Raw genomic sequence first — 19,380 nt, forward strand, 5'->3', positions numbered from 1 at the left:
AAACAACAGATATTTATTTCTCATAGTTCTGGAGGCTGGGAAGTCCAAGATCAAGGCACCAGCCTGGCTGCTCTCTGGTGAGGGTCCCCTTCCTGGTGCATAGCCAGCGCCTTCTTTCTGTGTCCTCACCTGGTGGAAGGGGCGAGGGATCTCTCTGAAGACTCTTTCATAAGGGCACTAATGTCACTCGTGAGGGCTCTACCCTCATGACCTATGCACCTCCCAAAGGTCTCACCTCCTAATACCATCAGACCAGGCATTAGGATTTCAACATATGAATTTGGGGTGACACAAACATTCAGACCATAGCATGGGGGATGACAAGTTGACTGAAGAACCAAGGGCAGGAATTCAGAACAAGAGTTTAAGAAATTTCAGAAATGCCACTCAAATTTAGATTTTATCATGTAAGTAACAGAGAATGATTTAGGTTTGAGTGTTAGACGTTCCCTCAGAGCTCTAGGATCTCCAGGGCCTACCTCATTGCCACAAAAGCCTGTCTTGGACGAGAAAAGTTGTTGGCCTGTCCCCTCCAGGCCAGGGTGCCCAGGCTGAGCACTGCCTGAAGGTAGCCCTTGGGGTCAAGAGTTAGAAAGAGAGTGGGAAAACTCATGCGTCCGAGTTTTCTTCGTTTTTCTGCATTGTATGCTTTTGCCCCAGTTCCACTTTTTCTGTTCATTTTTGTGGGTCTCTGTCTTTTATGGTAGAGGCTTTCCTCAAATGTTTGGTACCAAAAATCCAGATGCATGGATGGGGCTTCACTAAGCATCCCCCAAAGGTGATGTCATGGTTCCCAAAGTTTTGAATGCAAGCATCCGCTTCCTTCCTTCTGGTCAGTGGGGTCTCATCTGGTTGTGGGTCCCCAGGGCACTAAGGTCTCAGCTTCTCTCCTGAGTTCTGAGTGGTCATCCACCGTCATTGGCGCAAACACTGCTGGCCGTGCCTCTGCTTGGTCTCCTCCCCCACTCTCTTCGTTCTTATGGGTTTACACTTTTTTTATTCTTTTTTTGTGTGAGGAAGATCGGCCCTGAGCTAACATCTGCCAATCCTCCTCTTTTTGCTGAGGAAGACTGGCCCTGGGCTAACATCCATGCCCATCTTCCTCCACTTTATATGGGACGCCGCCACAGCATGGCTTGCTAAGCGGTGCGTCGGTGCGCGCCCGGGATCCGAACTGGTGAACCCCGGGCCGCCACCGCGGAGCGCGTGCACTTAACCGCTTGCGCCACTGGGCCAGCCCCACACCTTTTTTATTCTTTTATGATCATTTTAGAAGGATTTGAGGAGGAAGCGATTTTTAAACTGGAAGCCCAACCATAACTGTAATGTTTTATTTCTTTTTTTAAGACAATCTGGAGCCAAAACAAAAAAGTGAAAAAGTTGAAGTTGAGACAATGTGCGGCCCACCCTTTGGAGGTGTTTCATTACATAAGGGGCATGAACTGGAAGGAGATGTGGGGTCAAGGCTGGGAGGATTGTTTGTTTAAAGATCAAAGATACATGAAATGAAAGATTCTATTTGTATGCTGATGGAATGATCCAGTAGTAGAGAGAGAATGATAATGCAGGGAAGGAAGCTCCCAGCAAGAACAAAGTCCTTGAGGAGGTGAGAGGATGGCGCAAGTGGAGGCGTTCATCTCTGTTTACATAAGAAAGAAGAAAGAGGGGCCGGCCCCGTGGCTTAGCGGTTAAGTGCGCACGCTCCGCTGCTGGCGGCCCGGGTTCGGATCCCGGGCGCGCACCGACGCACCGCTTGTCCGGCCATGCTGAGGCCGTGTCCCACATACAGCAACTAGAAGGATGTGCAGCTATGACATACAACTATCTACTGGGGCTTTGGGGGAAAAATAAATAAAAAAAAAATTAAAAAAAAAAAAGAAGAAAGTAAGGCAAGGCGAGTCCAAGTGTGGACAGACTTCAGGCTGGTGGGAAAATCTGACAGCCTCTATTTTCCCAAAAAAGTGTGAGGTTAAGGTCACCAGCGGAGAGTAAGGGGGAGGGTGTGGGAAGGTTGAAGAAAGAAAAGAGAGCATATCACCTCTTAGACAAATGGAGTAGAATTGCAGGACAATGTTCAGAACCCCTTTGAGTTTTGCAGTCATAAATGTAAAGTGAAACCAGTAACTGGCTGTGTGATTTTTTTCCCCTCAGCAGTTGGGTGCAGGTAGGGAGAAGGCAGGTGTCAGACTCATCCGGGCTTGGGTTTTTGCTAGGTAACTAAGAAAGAAGAGATGTATTTCCAAAAGAGGGATTATATTGATGAATCGAATCATCTCTTCCCTCCTCCACACAGAGGTGCCATCCCAGAAGTTGGGGATCATCTGCAGCTCCCCCAGGGTCCTGTATACTCCAAGGTTAAAGGAGTTCCCAACCTGTCTTGTAAGCAAGCCAAGTGCCACATGACAGCTGGTGCACAAAACTGCCTGAGAAATGCAGGGAAAATTTCAGAAAAGGAAAAAGACTAAAGGTGCTTTCCAAAGGCTGAAGTGGGGCATTAATCTTGAACTGAGAGAATGGACACTGCCAAACAAAGGGGCTCTCCTGCCTGGGGATGGGTGTGGGGGGGGGTGTTGGGGCTCTGAATTCATTTCTGTACCTCTAACCTACAGAAGTGCAAAGGCCCTTGCCTAGTATATTCCCACCTCTGAACCCACCTGGGTAAAAATTATTTTTAATTCTGACTTTATTGGTTTTATGGACGCATTTCCTCTTTTTCTTTGGTCTTAGCTATTTTTAACACAATAATAAATTTTATAAGATTTTGATTACCTTTATATATGATTACCTTTTCATCTGTTTCTTGCAGTATCTTCTGAATTTTATCTTCTTTGATTTATATACTTTGTCCAAAACTGTTTTTAATGTGGATCTTCTTAGAGCAAACTTCCTGAGGCCTTGTCTACCTGAGAATACTTTTATCATGCCCTCACGTTTAAATGATAGTCTGGCTGGATGTAAAATTCTAAGTTCTAGGATCTTTTCCTTCATTACTTTGAAACACTACTCCATTGTCTCCTTGTATCTGGTATTACTGTTGGAAGATCTAATGTCAGTAAGCTTCTTGTTCCTTTATTTGTGATCCACTTTTTCTTTCTGGAAACTTTTAGAATATTCTCTTTGTCTCTGATTATCTTAAATTTCCCCCAAATGTTTCTAACCGTAGGGTTTTTTTTTCTCTCTCCTCTTTGACGTATTCCACCTTTTTAAAAGCATTTTTTTGATGAGGAATAATTTAGGATCTGTGAAATGCACAAATCGTAAGTGTTCATGTTTCATCTTTTTTTTTCTAATTTTGAGAAGTTTATCTCTATTATTTCTTCAACTATTTCCTCCTCTCCTTTTTTTTTTAATAATTTTTATTTATTTATTTATTATCTCCCCAAAGCCCCAGTAGATAGTTGTATGTCATAGTTGCACATCCTTCTAGTTGCTGTGTGTGGGACACGGCCTCAGCATGGCGGGAGAAGCGGTGCGTCGGTGCGCGCCTGGGATTTGAACCCCGGGCCGCCAGCAGCGGAGCGCGTGCACTTAACCGCTAAGCCACGGGCCGGCCCTCCTCCTCTCCATTTTTATCTCCTTCCAGGACTCCTATTTTCTAAATGTTATGACTTCTACTTTTATCCTCCATATCTCTTAGCTTTTATATATATATATTTTATATATATATAATATATTTTTTATTATATATATTTTTATTTTATATATATATATTTTATTTTATATATATATATATTTGTTTTGTTTTGTTTTGTTTTTTTACTGCTCCAGTCAATGAAAGGGAAACTTTATTGAGGCCCCAGGGCCGCAGGGCTCAGGCAGGAGGCTGCCCTTCGGGCAAAGGAGGAGCCAGAGGCGGGGCCTTATTTGACCTTCTTGGGGCGCAGGTTGTTGGCATGGCCGCGCTTCGTCTTGCAGCAGTGGACAGCGCGGGGATGCAGGCGAGCATAACACTTGGGGCAGATCGTCTTGTCGCAGCTGTATTTCTGGTCGAGCTGACGGAGGGAAGGCTCGATGATGCCACCCCGCAGGCGAAGCACCGTGTGCAGGGTGGACTCTTTCTGGATATTGTAGTCTGAGAGAGTGCGGCCGTCCTCCAGCTGTTTGCCGGCAAAAGTCAGACACTGCTGGTCAGGTGGGATGCCCTCCTCGTCTTGGATTTTAGCTTTGACATTCTCAATAGTGTCACCAGGCTCGACCTTGAGGGTGATGGTCTTGCCCATCAGGGTCTTCACAAAGATCTGTATCTCTGTGTCCACAAGGCCGTATATTTTCTGTTTCTTTGTTCTTTCTTTTTTCCTTTGGGGAATTTATGTTATTCCAGTTCACTAATTCATTTCTCAGCTGTCTCCATTCTGCTGTTTATTCAACAGAATATTTCTGTTCTTCAGTTCAACTATTATGTATTCAACCTAGTATTTCTTATTGGTTCTTTTTGATGTTTTTGTGTTATTTTATGGTTCCAATATCTTTCTTATATATTTTAACATGTTTATTAGTCTAATTTAAAATTCTTATTCTGAAGATGATACAGTTTACAGTTTTCTTTTGAAAGTGGTGATGGCCTTAACCTGTGGGATCTGATGCTAACTCCAGATAGTGTCAGAACTGAGTTCAATTGTAGGACACCCAGCTGGTGTTGCAGAATTGCTTAGTGTAGGAAAATCCCACACACATTTGGTGACCAGAAGTGTCAGAAATGAAGTAGTGAGAGTAGAGGAGAGTCCTCTACTATATCCTCCGGGAGTATATTCTGTTCTGCCTGGCAGGCCCCAATGAGCTCGAGACGTGGGGAGTAGATGCGCTCCAGAGAGAGGCACCAAAAAAACATGGCTAGTCACTCCTCACCCCACGAAACAACTCCTCAATTCATGTTTTCATGCTTTGCTCTCTAGAGAGGAACATTGGGAGTACTCACCCCTAAAATGTCATTCCCCAACCTGGGTGTCTGGAGGGAGTGATGAGTAGGCAACTGCTGGAAGGCAGTTAGTCCCCACCTGTTCTTCTCAGCATCTCCCAAACACAGGGAGGTCTGGGCGGCCCTGATTTGTGCGCCTGGAGCAGAGATCTGGTCATTGCAGAGTTGGAGGCAGGTACTGTGTGTTCCAAGGCAATCGAGAGGGAGAAGCAGGAGCAGAACCCCACTCCTCCATTTTATTCCCAATTCAAAACAGCACACTCCCCCCATCACCCCAAGAGATTTTTCACACCTTTCCCTCTCGTGAGGAGGCGCTGGCAGTTGTGTTTGACCCTGACCTAGCATTTTATTTATCATCCCATGTTACAAGTGTCTGTTTCCATTCGATGACTATGCTTATTTGTCTGGGTAGCCTTAGCACTTTGCACAGGGTAAGAAAGACCAATTTTCTGCAAATATATGAGGCTTTAGAGTAAGGCTTAGAACAACATACTCTTTTCCTCAGGAGATGTTTGGGGCCTGGATTCACACAGAGCTGTTTGACCTCAGCTTTCCAGAACAGAAGGGGTCTTATCTGCCTGTTTCTGGGCATGCCCAAACCATTCCCCACAGAAAGTTTGTGTCTCCACCGTTTCTTCTTTACATTCTGTGGTTTGGGGTCAGCCGAGAGCCTGCGCAGATGTTATATTTACTCTGTGGTATGTCTTTAAGCACAGGCCCCCTATTTCATTATAAATTTCCATGTTAGAAGAACTGTTTCGGGCCCTGCTTGTCTGAGCCCAGTGGACAGAGCTTGGAGCCGCGCTGTGCTACTCTGGCCTCAAGTACAAATGGAGAGCCTAGAGCTGAAAGTGAAAGTGAATTATTATAGGTTGGTGAAGTCGGTCTGCAAGGGAGCAGCCACTTAGAGGAAATTATCAGCACATTACTAGAAGCTTTTGAGCAGTCTCAACCTGCATTCTTGTGGTTTTGCAGAAGAGAAGAGACAGCAGAGATATCAGCAGCTCCAGGAAGGCCGAGGCCCAGACAAGAGAAGAGGATGAGACACACTGCTGTGCACAGTCTGCAGACTCTTCCAGCCCCTGCTTGTGCCCCTTCAACCTCTATCTTCTTGTCTCTGGAGGTCTCTGTTTTTCTAAGCTCCTCTGGTCATGCCCTTGCGTGGCTCAGTGCCTTCTCCCTTCACAAGGTCATGGCTGGTGTTGGGGCAGGAGCCATATTGTTCCAGTAAACCTTGGCAAGCTGCTTCCAGAAAAAGCTGGGGGAGGAAGGAGAGGAATAGGTTTATCTAAAAGGCCATCAGGGGCCGGTCCCGTGGCTTAGCGGCACCTCCGCTACTGGCGGCCGGGGTTCGGATCCCAGGCGCGCTCCGACGCTCTGCTTGTCCAGCCATGCTGAGGCCGTGTCCCACATACAGCAACTAGAAGGATGTGCAACTGTGACATACAACTATCTACTGGGGCTTTGGGGGGAAAAAAAAAAAGGAGGAGGATTGGCAATAGATGTTAGCTCAGAGCTGGTCTTCCTCAGCAAAAAGAGGAGGATTAGCATGGATGTTAGCTCAGGGCTGATCTTCCTCACACACAAAAAAATAAAAATAAAAAGTAAAACGCCATCAGAGCTTCTGCATTGAAGTATTGGCTGCAAAAACAGAGCAAGCCTCTTCAGCTTCCAAAGGAGATTACATTCAGGCCTGATGCTCAGAAAAACAGCTTTTACAGGGGTGGGAGGGGACGGGAGCTGCTTTGCAGGAAGCCAAGGGGAAGCAGGAGGTGTTGGAGGCTGTCAGCTGATCTGCAAGGTGGGGGGTGGTAGCCTTGGTCTGTTGAAAAGCCGCTGGGCATGGTGGGGAGATGGCATTCTTCCTTGGAAGTGAGGCCTGCCTCGGATAAGCCTGAAAGGCCTTTTTCTCCTCCAAGTGCTAAAGCATCCCCTTTGCTGGATGCAACAGTCAGTATTTTTCACTCTGACTCAGGGTGAGCAGAGTGGGAGCATGACCTCCCATTCCAAAATTGGGAGCACTCCCTCCGTTCCTCAAGGCCAGCGTTTGGGACGCCTGGGTCACATATTGAAGGAGTCGAGGGGCTTGGCAGCTCTGCCTGCTGTTCCCACCACAGCCACCTGGTCCCAGAAGTTACCCTGCCCCCTCGCAGCAGCACGTTCACATGCATCCTCACAGCAGGCTCCAGAGCAAGGCTGATGGATGCCTGGCTGTGCTAAGCTTCACCTATCTTCAGGCTTCTTTTGATGCCAGCTGTTGACCTGGAGTCTACACCCTTGCTCCAGTGCCAGGAGCAGGAAGGAATGGTGCAGCTCCAGGATGACTCAAGAAGCTGGGAAACAACACCTAACTGTGCAAACATACATCTGTGTGGATGGAAAACTGCGTAAAAAGATGGGAACACGTCTTTAGGATCCTGGCAAACTACCTTAAATGCCTCATAATTATGGGGAAACTCATGAAATTCTAAAATTCAACCACTAAACAAAATTGCAATATCTGCAGCAAAGAGTAAATGTACTTAATATATAATGAGCTCTTAAAAACCAATAAGATAACTGAGCAAAGTTTTAAAAACTGAGAATATGAACAGAGTTCACAGAAGGGAAAAAAGGTGCTAAACTTCATTCATCAAATAGATGTGAATTTTTAATTATTTATTTTCTTGAATAGATAATGTCTACCCATTGTGAAAATTTAAGCAGTTCAAAAGATATTATATAATGAAAAGGATGTATCCTTTCCCACCTCCCTTCTTGGAACCAACCGTTGTTAGCAATTGCTTACGTATTCTTCTAGAATTATCATACCTGTATACAAAATCATTAAAATATAAATATCCTCCTGTTCACACAAGTGGTAACACATATACTCACTGCTATTCATGTTTAGGTTGTTTTGAGTGTATTGCTATTATTAACAATACAGCAGTGAACATCTGTGTTCATGCCTCTTTGTTCACATCTGTGAGAATATCTGAAAAAGTCCTAGAAGTGAAATTGCTGTGTCAAAGGATATGTGCATTTAAAATGTTCTTAGCGGGCCCGCCCCGTGGCTTAGCGGTTAAGTGCACACGCTCCGCTACTGGCGGCCCGGGTTCGGATCCCGGGTGCGCACCTATGCACCGCTTCTCCGGCCATGCTGAGGCCACGTCCCACATACAGCAACTAGAAGGATGTGCAACTATGACATATAACTATCTACTGGGGCTTTGGGGGAAAAAAAAAAGGATGAGGATTGGCAATAGATGTTAGCTCAGAGCCGGTCTTCCTCAGCAAAAAGAGGAGGATTAGCACGGATGTTAGCTCAGGGCTGATCTTCCTCACACAAAAAAATAAAAATAAAAAAAATAAATAAAATGTTCTTAGCTACTTACCCAATTGCCCTCCAAAGAGGTTTTACCAGTTTATGCTGACCAACAATGCATGAGGATGTATTTCTCTACTCCATTGGAAATAGTGTATTAACAGTCTTGTTTTTATCTTTGTCAAGCTGAAAGATTAAAAAATGCTATTTCATACATTTAATGGTCATTTTTCTTACTATAAGTAAAGCTGCAGATCTTTCCATGTGTTTAAGAACCATTTTTTAAAAATCTTCTGTGAATTCTCTGCTCCTATCCTTTGCCCATTTTTCTATTGGATTACTAATCTGTTTCTTGTGTATTTGTAGAAACTCCCGGTATTAAAGAAATTAGCCTTTTATATATGTTGTAAATATTTTTTCCTAGTTTGTTATTTATGTTTTGACAAATGTGTGAAGAGATGAATTTATAAAGGTGTTGATCGTCAAGTTGTTTACCCACGTGCAATTAATGTGGATTAAATAAATTATGATATATATAATAGAAGGCTATGCTGCTACGCACGTGAAGATTTATATTTATTAAAATAATATCTATGTATAATATGTAGAAAAAACAATATAAAACAGAATATTATATGATCCCCCTTTTTAAAAAAATCGATGTTATCAATTGTTACCTCTAGTTGGTAGAAATTTGGGAATTTATTCAGGTTATTTTACTTTCCCCTTTTTACATTCTAGATTATTTGAATTTTTTTTTATGATGAACATCTGTTGTGTTATTCCTTTAACAAAATAAAAAATATGAATCAAGCTATTTCCATTTTGAGAAAAATAAAGGTAAAAATTCAAACACAAAACATCAATAAGGACAAGACAAATTTACCAGTTTCATTAACAAAGGACTGCACTTTTCTCCCTAAATATTTGCACATCTCCAGAAATATTTGCACATTTGAGATGAGACATTTACAAGGTTGTTCACTGCAGCATTGTTTTAATAGTGAAAAGTAGAAAGCAATCTAAACATCCATCAGTAAGGAAGTGGGTAAAATGTATATATCCATACAATGAGATATATTGCAGCAATTCAGAAAAACCGAGGTAGATTTATATGTACTGGTGTGGAAATGTCTCCAAGCAATATGAGTATGTTCTGTATGATTCCATTTATGTATAATTTTAAAAAAATTTTATATATAATACATACATATGTAAACACATTGAAAACAATCTAGTGGTCAATACAGGTACCAAACTTTTACCTAGATTATTGTGGGAAGAGGAGGCTCTTGGGAGGAGCACTGGAAAAGGACTTTCACATTTTATTCTTACATACGTATCTATTGATTGAGTCTTTACAACTAATCATACTCATTGTTATTTAAAAAACTGATACTGGGAATATAGGAAATATGCCAAATTGAGTATACTTTGATGTAAGGTTAATGGATGCTTTCTTTTTTCTATATTTCTCAAGTTTTCTACATTGAGTATGTATTACTTTTATAATTAGGAAAGCAATAAAATTATTTTAAGGAAAAAATGGTACATCTACTATAAATTACTATGCCGACATTAACGGAATTGAAATAAATCTATATAAGGGGACATGTGTACACATATGTGTGTTTGTATTGGCACAGAAGTCCAGAGGGACACCTACAGTGTGTATCTTTACAGTGTCCTTATAAACTGATAAATGATGTTCCTATTACCTCTGATTTAATTTCATTCTACTCTTCTGCTTGCTCGTTTTCTGCTACACAGGCCTTGAACTTAAGCTTTCTCCTACCGCAGGACCTTTGTATATGATGTTCCCTTTACCTGGAACACCCTTCCCCTAGATATCATGAGGTAAGTTCCTCATTTCCTCCAGATCTTTGTCATCTTATACCTGAGGCCTTCCCTGACCACCCTAAGTCCTTTATTCTGCTTTATTTTTGCACTATAGCATTTTCATTATATAAAATATGATGTACTTACCTATTTGTCTGTCTCCTCTCCACTTTAGTGTAAGTTCCACAAGGGCAGGGACTTCGTCAGTTTTGTTCATTACTGCATTTCCAATGCTGGAAACACAGTAGACATTTAACAAATATTTGTTGAAAGAATAAACGAATGGAAAAATATTCTCATTAAATGGTTTCTTTTGGGGGTGTGAGGAGAGGTGGGAGGAGGTTTTTCACTCTTTACTCGATACTCCTTTATATCATTAGATGTAGTTTATCAAGAGCTTGTATCACGTTTGTATTTTACAAAATCAATCAGATAATTTTTTTAAATATGTCCAAATTTACTATTTTTACTAAATTTACTATTTTTACTATTTACAAGCCATAGCAAGTGCCAACTGATTAAGAACAACTTTTTTTTTTATAATTTTATTTATTTATTTTTTCCCCAAAGTCCCAGTAGATAGTTGTATGTCATAGCTGCACATCCTTCTAGTTGCTGTATGTGGGACGCCGCCTCAGCATGGCCGGAGAAGTGGTGCATCGGTGCGCGCCCGGGATCCGAACCCGGGCCACCAGCAGCGGAACGCACGCACTTAACCACTAAGCCACGGGGCCAGCCCTTAAGAACAACTTATGGAAGAAAAATTTAACCTGAAAAGAGTTTTATCCATGTCCCTATGAATTGGGAAAATATTTATGTTTATATTATATGTTCTATTATATATTTGTGTTGTTCCATTCTAGCAGCACAATATCCGGGCCCAGTTTTTGGCATGCCTCAAGTCTACAGCAGCACATTTCTTTACTTGAAGAGGCATGGAACCAAGCGCAATCAGCAGTGCTGGACAGGGGAGAGGTCATGGCTGAACAGTGTTTCTCAAAATGTGAGGGACATTCACTGATCAAAAAGGAAAGTAAAATAAAAAGTGAAATTGGAAATTAGAAAACACTGGATTAAACAACATTAAGCCAGTTCCTTTAAGGCAGAATTTCTTGGAGCCTTTAATTTGCCATTGCACATAGTATATCTCCAGGAGGGAGACAGACAATTTTCTGAGCTCTTGTGACCACAGCATCTTTTTCACAGTGGTTGTAATGTTTAGAGGACAAAGTTTGGGAAACACTGATAGCAGAAATTTCTGAAGGTAAAGGTGTTCCTTAAGAGGAGTCCTGGGGGCCGGCCCAGTGGCATAGTGGCTAATCGGCATGCTCCACTTCGGTGGCCCAGGTTCTCGGGTTCGGGTCCTGGGCACGGACATACACCACTCATCAGCCATGCTGTGGTGGCAACCCACATACAAAATAGAGGAAGATTTGCACAGATGTTAGCTCAGGGCGAATCTTCCTCAGCAAAAAAAAAAAAGAGTCCTGGTAGGTGTTGCATCATCAGAGGAGTAGGTGCTAGAATAAATTATAGGGGTTGGCTGAGACCTGCTAGCTGGAGAGTGAACTTCACTGCTCAACTTCTTTTTTGTGTACGTGTGTATGGAAGATCAGCCCTGAGCTAACATCCATGCTAATCCTCTTCTTTTTGCTGAGGAAGACCGGCTCTGAGCTAACATCTATTGCCAATCCTCCTCCTTTTTTTCCCCCAAAGCCCCAGTAGATAGTTGTATGTCATAGTTGCACATCCTTCTAGCTGCTGTATGTGGGACATGGCCTCAGCATGGCCGGAGAAGCGGTGCGTCGGTAAGCGCCTGGGATCCGAACCGGGGCTGCCAGTAGCGAAGCTCGCACTTAACCACTAAGCCATGGGGCCGGCCCAACCGCTCAACTTCTGATGACCAAAAAAAAAAAAAAAAAGATGGGAGGATAAAGCTGGCAATGAAATCAAGAAAGTATGAAAAGGAAGGAAAACGCCAAAACTTATTTCCCTATTAATATTGTTTCACTAAGTGCAAGATCCTTTCCCAGAAATCAACATTTGTCTAAAGCTTAAATTTGGAGTCAGCTGGGGCCGGCCCCGTGGCTTAGCGGTTAAGTGCAAGCGCTCCGCTACTGACTGCCCGGGTTCAGATCCCCGGTGCACACTGACGCACCGCTTCTCCGGCCATGCTGAGGCCGCGTCCCCTATACAGCAACTAGAAGGACGTGCAACTATGACATACAACTATCTACTGGGGCTTTGGGGACAAAAAAACAGGAGGACGATTGGCAATAGATGTTAGCTCAGAGCCGGTCTTCCTCAGCAAAAAGAGGAGGATTAGCATGGATGTTAGCTCAAGGCTGATCTTCCTCACACACACACAAAAAAATTTGAAGTCAGCTGGGCCCAGTTAAAAGGGAGCCGTGGCTTGCCCTGTCAGATTATTTCAAGAATAAGCAGAGTATAACTAAAATGAAGTGCACACAGTTTCAGGAAGTGTCGTCAGATGTAGTTACTAGAGGCCCTGGCAGATCCATAAAGAATGAACCAGATACTTATGCAAAATGTCTACTGTATCCAATTCGGGAGCACAGTCTGACTTCAGGACAGAATTACACTGCTGGCTCTTGGACAGGGGATGCTTGTGAACAATGCTGATACTATGTTGTCAGTAACTGCAGTCCTCCTGGAAGCCTATTGGTGGCAGATTTGAAACTATCTAGAAAGGAGTTGAAATATGTCTCCCTTCACAATCACCCCTTTACTCTCCTGAAGCAACCAATGTTAATCAGGGGCCCACCATTCTGGGTGCTTATGCACACAGACGCATTTTTTCTGTAGCATTTTTCACTGTCTTGAATATTGTTCCATGCCAGTTCCTATCTCCTTCATTCTGTTTAACTATTGCATTTTCATAATTGAACCACTCTTCTTGGATAGGTTTGTTATTACAATAAATAGGATTGTAAGCACTAACGAAGTTTTTGCCTTTTTTTAAGCACTTCACGTGTAATCCTCATAACCACTCTGAGATAGGTATAATTAACCCCATTTTTATAGATGAGGAATCTGATGTACTGACAGGATAAATTAGTTGACCAAGGTTACAAGCCAGTAAGTGGTGAAGCCAGATTTGAACTCAAGCAGACTTGTCTCCAGAGCCATACTCTGAGTCATATCAGACTGCAACATTTTCCTACAGAGGGCATATAATCTTTTAAATTGAATAGACTTAATTTTATGTAAAATCCACAGTGCTGTTCTCATTTTTTTCACTTCACTGAAACTGGAGAAAACTTCATGATGGAGTGGCATCAGGCTACATAGACCAGCACCTGGGACTTTCTGCTTTCAGTATAACAACCAAGTATTCTTTTAAAACAGCTTTGCACGCAGCTGTGAGCATTCTTTCAGGAAAGATCACAAGAAACAGATTATCAGAAACCCTTCTTTTATAAGTTCCTAAGTAGAAGGGAAACAATGAAGATTACAATTGGGGATGGTTAAGTGACAGCTTGTTCCAAAAACTCTGGGATCTCAAGGCATATAATGATGTGCAATACAAGTAGTTCTGATAAACACATGGAATTTGCTTTTCGGAGATAGCACAGGTTCAAAATAAAACGAGTTTAAAATAAATTTTTGGAAGACTGACCCACATACTTTGGACACAAGCCTACCGAGTCACAAAGGTCCCATAAGCAACCCTCTGTGGCATTGTTTCTGAGGTTTCTAACGGGTGGGCAGGTCCAGGGAGACAGTTCCTTAAATGAAGGGCAGGTGAGGTATTTGCACCACGGGCTCTAACAGTATGTATGTCTCTTCCTTCCTATGGGCTCTTCAGCTTCTGGACCAACACTGCAGTTGAGAACTATAATCCCGGCAGTTACATGAGAAGCTAACTGGACGATGAACATTAAGTGGAATAGTTAACAGGACTGAGTTATCTTGGATTCAGATGCATGAACAATCTTTGTTAACTCTCCCACCCCTTTCCAGGTCATCCCAAATCAAAGCTCCACTCCTAGTCACATTTCCCCATGGCATTGCTGGCCCCTCACGAGCATTCATGAGAAGTGAGCAGGAACCACAAACGACTCAGTTTTATTCAGTGTAGAGCAAGGTTTAAAGCCACGAGTGATAAACTCACTTCCAAAAATCAACTGAAAGCACAAGTTATTGAAGACACGTTTAGAGAGCCTTTTCCTTGCTCAAATTTCAAGTCGTGTGCAGAATGAATTTGCTGAGATCCATGAATACCTTAGGAGATCCCCATGGAAGAGATTCCCAGAGAGACTTAGAGACAGCAACAGCTGCAACTTTTGTCAAGGGATTCACAAGACGACAGACCTGGGAGCCTAAGTCAGATAAAGAAGATTTGGGAGAAATGACAACACAATTGTGCAAGTCCTATTGCCCAAACCACCACTAGTCTTAGCTATTCAGTGAAATGCTCTTCTTCTCCAGATTTATTAATCAAGGCTTTTATTTAAGTGTTAAGGAAAGTGTGGCAAAGAACAAGTATCTTTAAACCCCAGCTTTACTAGCAAAACACTTTTTTTTGAATACTCTGCAAAAAGCCTGCTTCTGCTTAACATCACTAGTTTGAGGACATCCACAAGAGGAAAGAACCTAATAAAACTTCAAGGATTTTATGAGCTGCTTAAGTCAGAGTTGATAGGATGCTTGGATTCCAGTCCTTCGGTTGCCCATAAGAACTAGGTATTCGGGGACCAGCCCGGTGGCACAAGTGGTTAAGTGCGCGCGTTCCGCTGTGGCGGCCCGGGGTTCCCTGGTTCGGATCCGGGGCACACACCAACGCACCGCATGTCAAGCTATGCTGTGGCGGCGTCCCGTATAAAGCAGAGGAAGATGGGCATGGATGTTAGCCAAGGGCCAGTCTTCCTCAGCAAAAAAAAGAGGATTGGCAGATGTTAGCACAGGGCTGATCTTGCTCACAAAAAAAAAAAGAAAAAAAGAACTAGGTATTGAGCAAGTCAACTGTACAATGTTGGGACTGGAGAGGACCTCACCTTCCAATGTAATGGTGAAACGTGTGCCCTTAAGTCTAAGGCAGGCTTGATTTTTCACTACCACCTACAAGGGTTTAATAGAAGCAGTTATTCCCCTTTCTGGTCCACTCCAAGGAGTTGAGGCATTCACTAAACAATCTAAAATTAAGTACTATCTCCAGCCTCTAACTTACCAAGAAAACCAAAGTACTTTAATTTTTATATTCAAAATTAAGTGGATTTCTGGGACAGAAGTTTAAGAAGACATTGCTAAGGCAGAGCTCCTAAAATTATGCACCATGCCATTCTCAGGTACACACAGAACATCAAAAACTATTTCTAGACATGATGCCTGGCTTTCTGCGTTCTTATAATGTACCTCTGGGTGATTAAGATGTTCTTACTCGTAAAAGCACACATGTGATCACCCGTTTTAGTACCAGAGAAGTTATTCCCTTTCTACAGGATACTTTTTGAGAAAACCAGGCGAGCTTCCAACTTCTCCCCCTTACATGCACTCTTCACACCATATCATTTTGTCCCAAGTGAGAACCACCATATTTATTGAAGTTACACTACAGGGAATTGACTGTGAGAGGGTTAAAAGGTTGAGAACTTTAAGAATAAAGGTTACCTTGTGTCCAGATTCTTAACCCCCCCCCCCCGAATTTCTTCTATTAGTATCGGAAATATCTACACCTAGCATTTACTGGTATGGCAGCGGGAAGAATTACTTGGCTTGTGTCAGGGTTGGCCAAGAATAAACTTTTCCATCAAGTCCCAAATTGGAGTTATCTCACTGACTGTTGTAATCTTACTTTTTCCCTTACACTAAGTTAAAGTTGTTAGTCATTAAGAATCAACGGTTGTTAGGGACCACCTTCATCTGCTACCTAACACATCCAAGTTAGCAAGCTGTCTTAGACTAGGATACCCTTTTATCTCTAGTTTTTTCAAGCAATCTTTCTCCCCAGCCAGCCTTCTTTCAAACTTGACCAGGGCTCCACTTGATTTTTGGCTGAGTTCACACAGACAACAGGGGATTATGGGTCTATTCCACTACTTAAACACTTCAGTGTAACCCACCAGAAAGGAAGAAAAGCACAACAGATGGTCAACTGATAATTAGGAGACTTCAAAGTGCTTACAATTCAACAGCCTTAACCAAAATTTCGTTTTGTAAGTCTTGATTAGCTTAGTTTAGCCCACCATTTGAGGTGAAGGCAGGGAAGTTTGTTTTCCTTCACTATGCCTCCGTATTGAATTTTTAATTGCTTACACTTCTGAAACGATTTGCCTTTTACACCAGAACCCTAACTTGTAAATGACCCTGAACAAACGACAAAGTTCCTACACCTTCACACGTCCAATGTTTACCCAAGTCAACTGACGTAATTTTGGTCACACTGACGTTCTCAAATCCTTTCCTTAAATACCATTTTAACCCCTTAGCAGTCCCCACATCACATAATTTCAAGACAACAGACACCAAACATGCTACCATGCAACAAAACCTTTATTAACATTTTGAACAGGTTCAGCTATTACTGAAACTGGTAACTTCTAAACTTAAATTGGGGCAAATGGCTAAAATGCAGAGTAATGCCATCACTGGGCACTATGAATGCAAGACTGAAGAACTAACAGCCACCCCTCAGACGGAGCACCAGGTGCAGGGTCGACTCTTTCTGGATGTTGTAATCAGAAAGAGTGCGGCCATCTTCCAGCTGCTTGCCCGCAAAGATGAGCCTCTGCTGGTCAGGAGGGATGCCTTCTTTATCCTGGATCTTGGCCTTCACATTCTCAATGGTGTCACTGGGCTCCACCTCCAGGGTGATGGTCTTGCCAGTCAGGGTCTTCACGAAGATCTGCATACCACCCCTAAGACGCAGAACCAGGTGCAGGGTCGACTCTTTCTGGATGTTGTAATCGGAAAGAGTGCGGCCATCTTCCAGCTGCTTGCCTGCAAAGATGAGCCTCTGCTGGTCAGGAGGGATGCCTTCTTTATCCTGGATCTTGGCCTTCACATTCTCAATGGTGTCACTGGGCTCCACCTCCAGGGTGATGGTCTTGCCGGTCAGGGTCTTCACGAAGATCTGCATACCACCCCTAAGACGCAGAACCAGATGAAGGGTCGACTCTTTCTGGATGTTGTAATCAGAAAGAGTGCGGCCATCTTCCAGCTGCTTGCCCGCAAAGATGAGCCTCTGCTGGTCAGGAGGGATGCCTTCTTTATCCTGGATCTTGGCCTTCACGTTCTCGATGGTGTCACTGGGCTCCACCTCCAGGGTGATGGTCTTGCCGGTCAGGGTCTTCACGAAGATCTGCATACCACCCCTAAGACGGAGCACCAGGTGCAGGGTCGACTCTTTCTGGATGTTGTAATCAGAAAGAGTGCGACCATCTTCCAGCTGCTTGCCCGCAAAGATGAGCCTCTGCTGGTCAGGAGGGATGCCTTCTTTATCCTGGATCTTGGCCTTCACATTCTCGATGGTGTCACTGGGCTCCACCTCCAGGGTGATGGTCTTGCCGGTCAGAGTCTTCACGAAGATTTGCATTTTGACCTATACAGTTCAAAAGACAGACAATATATCATCCCAGAATCTTTATATTACTTTATATCTAATCAATTCCTCAAAACAATCAACTCTATTCTTCCCAAACGCCTTAAACTACATTAACACCTCTCAACCCTCCCGACTTTTACTAGACTAAGCTTAAATTACTCATTGAACACAAAATTCTTCAGTCCTGGCTTCAACTTAAATAGGCTGGAGGATCAAAAGCGCTAAGGCTGATACCCAGAGCTTTCTTTCTTAACTGTTCCCGATACTCCGCTAAGTGCCCCCTCAGTAATTTTCCCAAAACCTAAGCATAAAGTACGCAAAAACCGGAAAAAAAAAAAACTCGCAAGAATAGACGGGGAAAAAAAAGCCACGTTTAAACGGAGGCGGGATGAGACGCGTTCTCCACGCTGGGACTCGAAATTAAAAGGTTCCCGAAAGCCACACTAGACTACCTCTTTTCCGCCTTCCCCGTCTGAAGCAGACACGATGGACCCTCCATCGGTTAAGCGCCCGTTGGTCTATGTCCGCGCGCGCGCCAACCGCCCCCGCTCCCCATACGTAAACAAGGCCCACTCTTCCGGAAAGGCCCGGCCGCGGCGCCGCGTCACCTCGCCTTCCCCTCCCCCACCCGTCTCACAGACGCCCACTCAGCCGCGGGAATAGCCCAGCTTGCTCACGCTTAAGCCCCCTCTCCACTCCTCCCGGATCCGGAAGGCTGCAGGCCAGTACCTGCTACCGCGAAGAACTGCGAACCCACGCAGGTCAAGCCACCTCACGAAACACACAACTCCCCTCGACACAGCCAGTCGTCTCTGAACGCTCCGCCTCGGCGCAGCTGAAATTTATGCAACGTCTGTTGCGTACTCACCACTTCCTACGTAGCCGCTGTATTCGTTCGCCGCTGAAAGTAGTTCGCTCGTCCCCCTCCTCCCGCGACTCACTTAGGCCCCTCCACTGAGCCCCAAATTCCTGAGAGTGGGAAAAAAGAATCCTAACAAATCAGCTCCCCTCTCTTCCAGACGATCCTTATCCTCCTTTAGGAAAAGGCAGGAAGATTATCAGGCGGATGAATTCGAGTTAAGGGGACCTTCCTCGAAAGCTCTGGAAACTTCGTTGCGGCGCCGGCGCTGATTGGTGAGGCGTGTGAAGGCGAGGCCGGCGCTGATTGGTGGGGGACGCGGCGACCTGGTTGTTGCTGAGCTCCTGGCTGGGGTGGTTTAGCGCCGACGTTGCTAAGTAACTGAGTGCGCGTGCGCGGCAGAAGCGCGCCTGCGCAGAAAAAGGGGTACCTCCGGCCGGAGTTGGAGGAGGGGTTCCTTGTTTCCGCCTCTAGAGCCCCGCCTGCCTCCCCCAAGCTCGTGTTTTGGGATTTTCGGCAAGCAAGCAGCGGGCTCCGCGGCGACTGTCTCGGGACGGCCGCCCCAGTCCGGGTTTGGATGGGCCCAGGAGCGGGGCGGCGCGGCATGCAGCTGTTTTTCCCAGAGTGTGGTGTGAAGCGCAAGCCCCCCATTCTCTGGGAGCTTAGAAAACGCGCGCCCTTCACACCCTGGCGGGTTTTTGTTTTTGCTATTGGTTAGAGCAGCGTTGTGGAGCTTTAATGGCGCTTCTTTGCAGTTAGAATGCTTTTATCGTTCTTGATCCTCATAAGGGCTCCGAGGAGAGTCTGTAAAGTTAGACTCTCCTGGGGGGACTCCCTGCTGTCCCCTACGGCGGAGGCTCCTCGCCTTAAACCCCAGAGCGGCGAGTCTCCGGCTC

At 44.3% G+C, this 19,380-nt stretch overlaps 1 protein-coding gene across 1 annotated transcript; it reads right to left on the reverse strand.

The window, feature by feature from the left end:
- Positions 1-3,845: 3,845 nt before the first annotated feature.
- UBB (ubiquitin B) lies at positions 3,846-17,650 on the reverse strand. The gene is given in 2 exon segments (XM_058559615.1): positions 3,846-4,246; positions 16,704-17,650. Coding segments are annotated over 2 exon segments (1,299 nt in total). The 5' UTR covers positions 17,617-17,650; the 3' UTR covers positions 3,846-3,860.
- Positions 17,651-19,380: the final 1,730 nt, after the last annotated feature.

This window comes from Diceros bicornis, chromosome 18 (genome assembly GCF_020826845.1).
Source record: "Diceros bicornis minor isolate mBicDic1 chromosome 18, mDicBic1.mat.cur, whole genome shotgun sequence".
NCBI classification, from domain to species: Eukaryota; Metazoa; Chordata; class Mammalia; order Perissodactyla; family Rhinocerotidae; genus Diceros; species Diceros bicornis.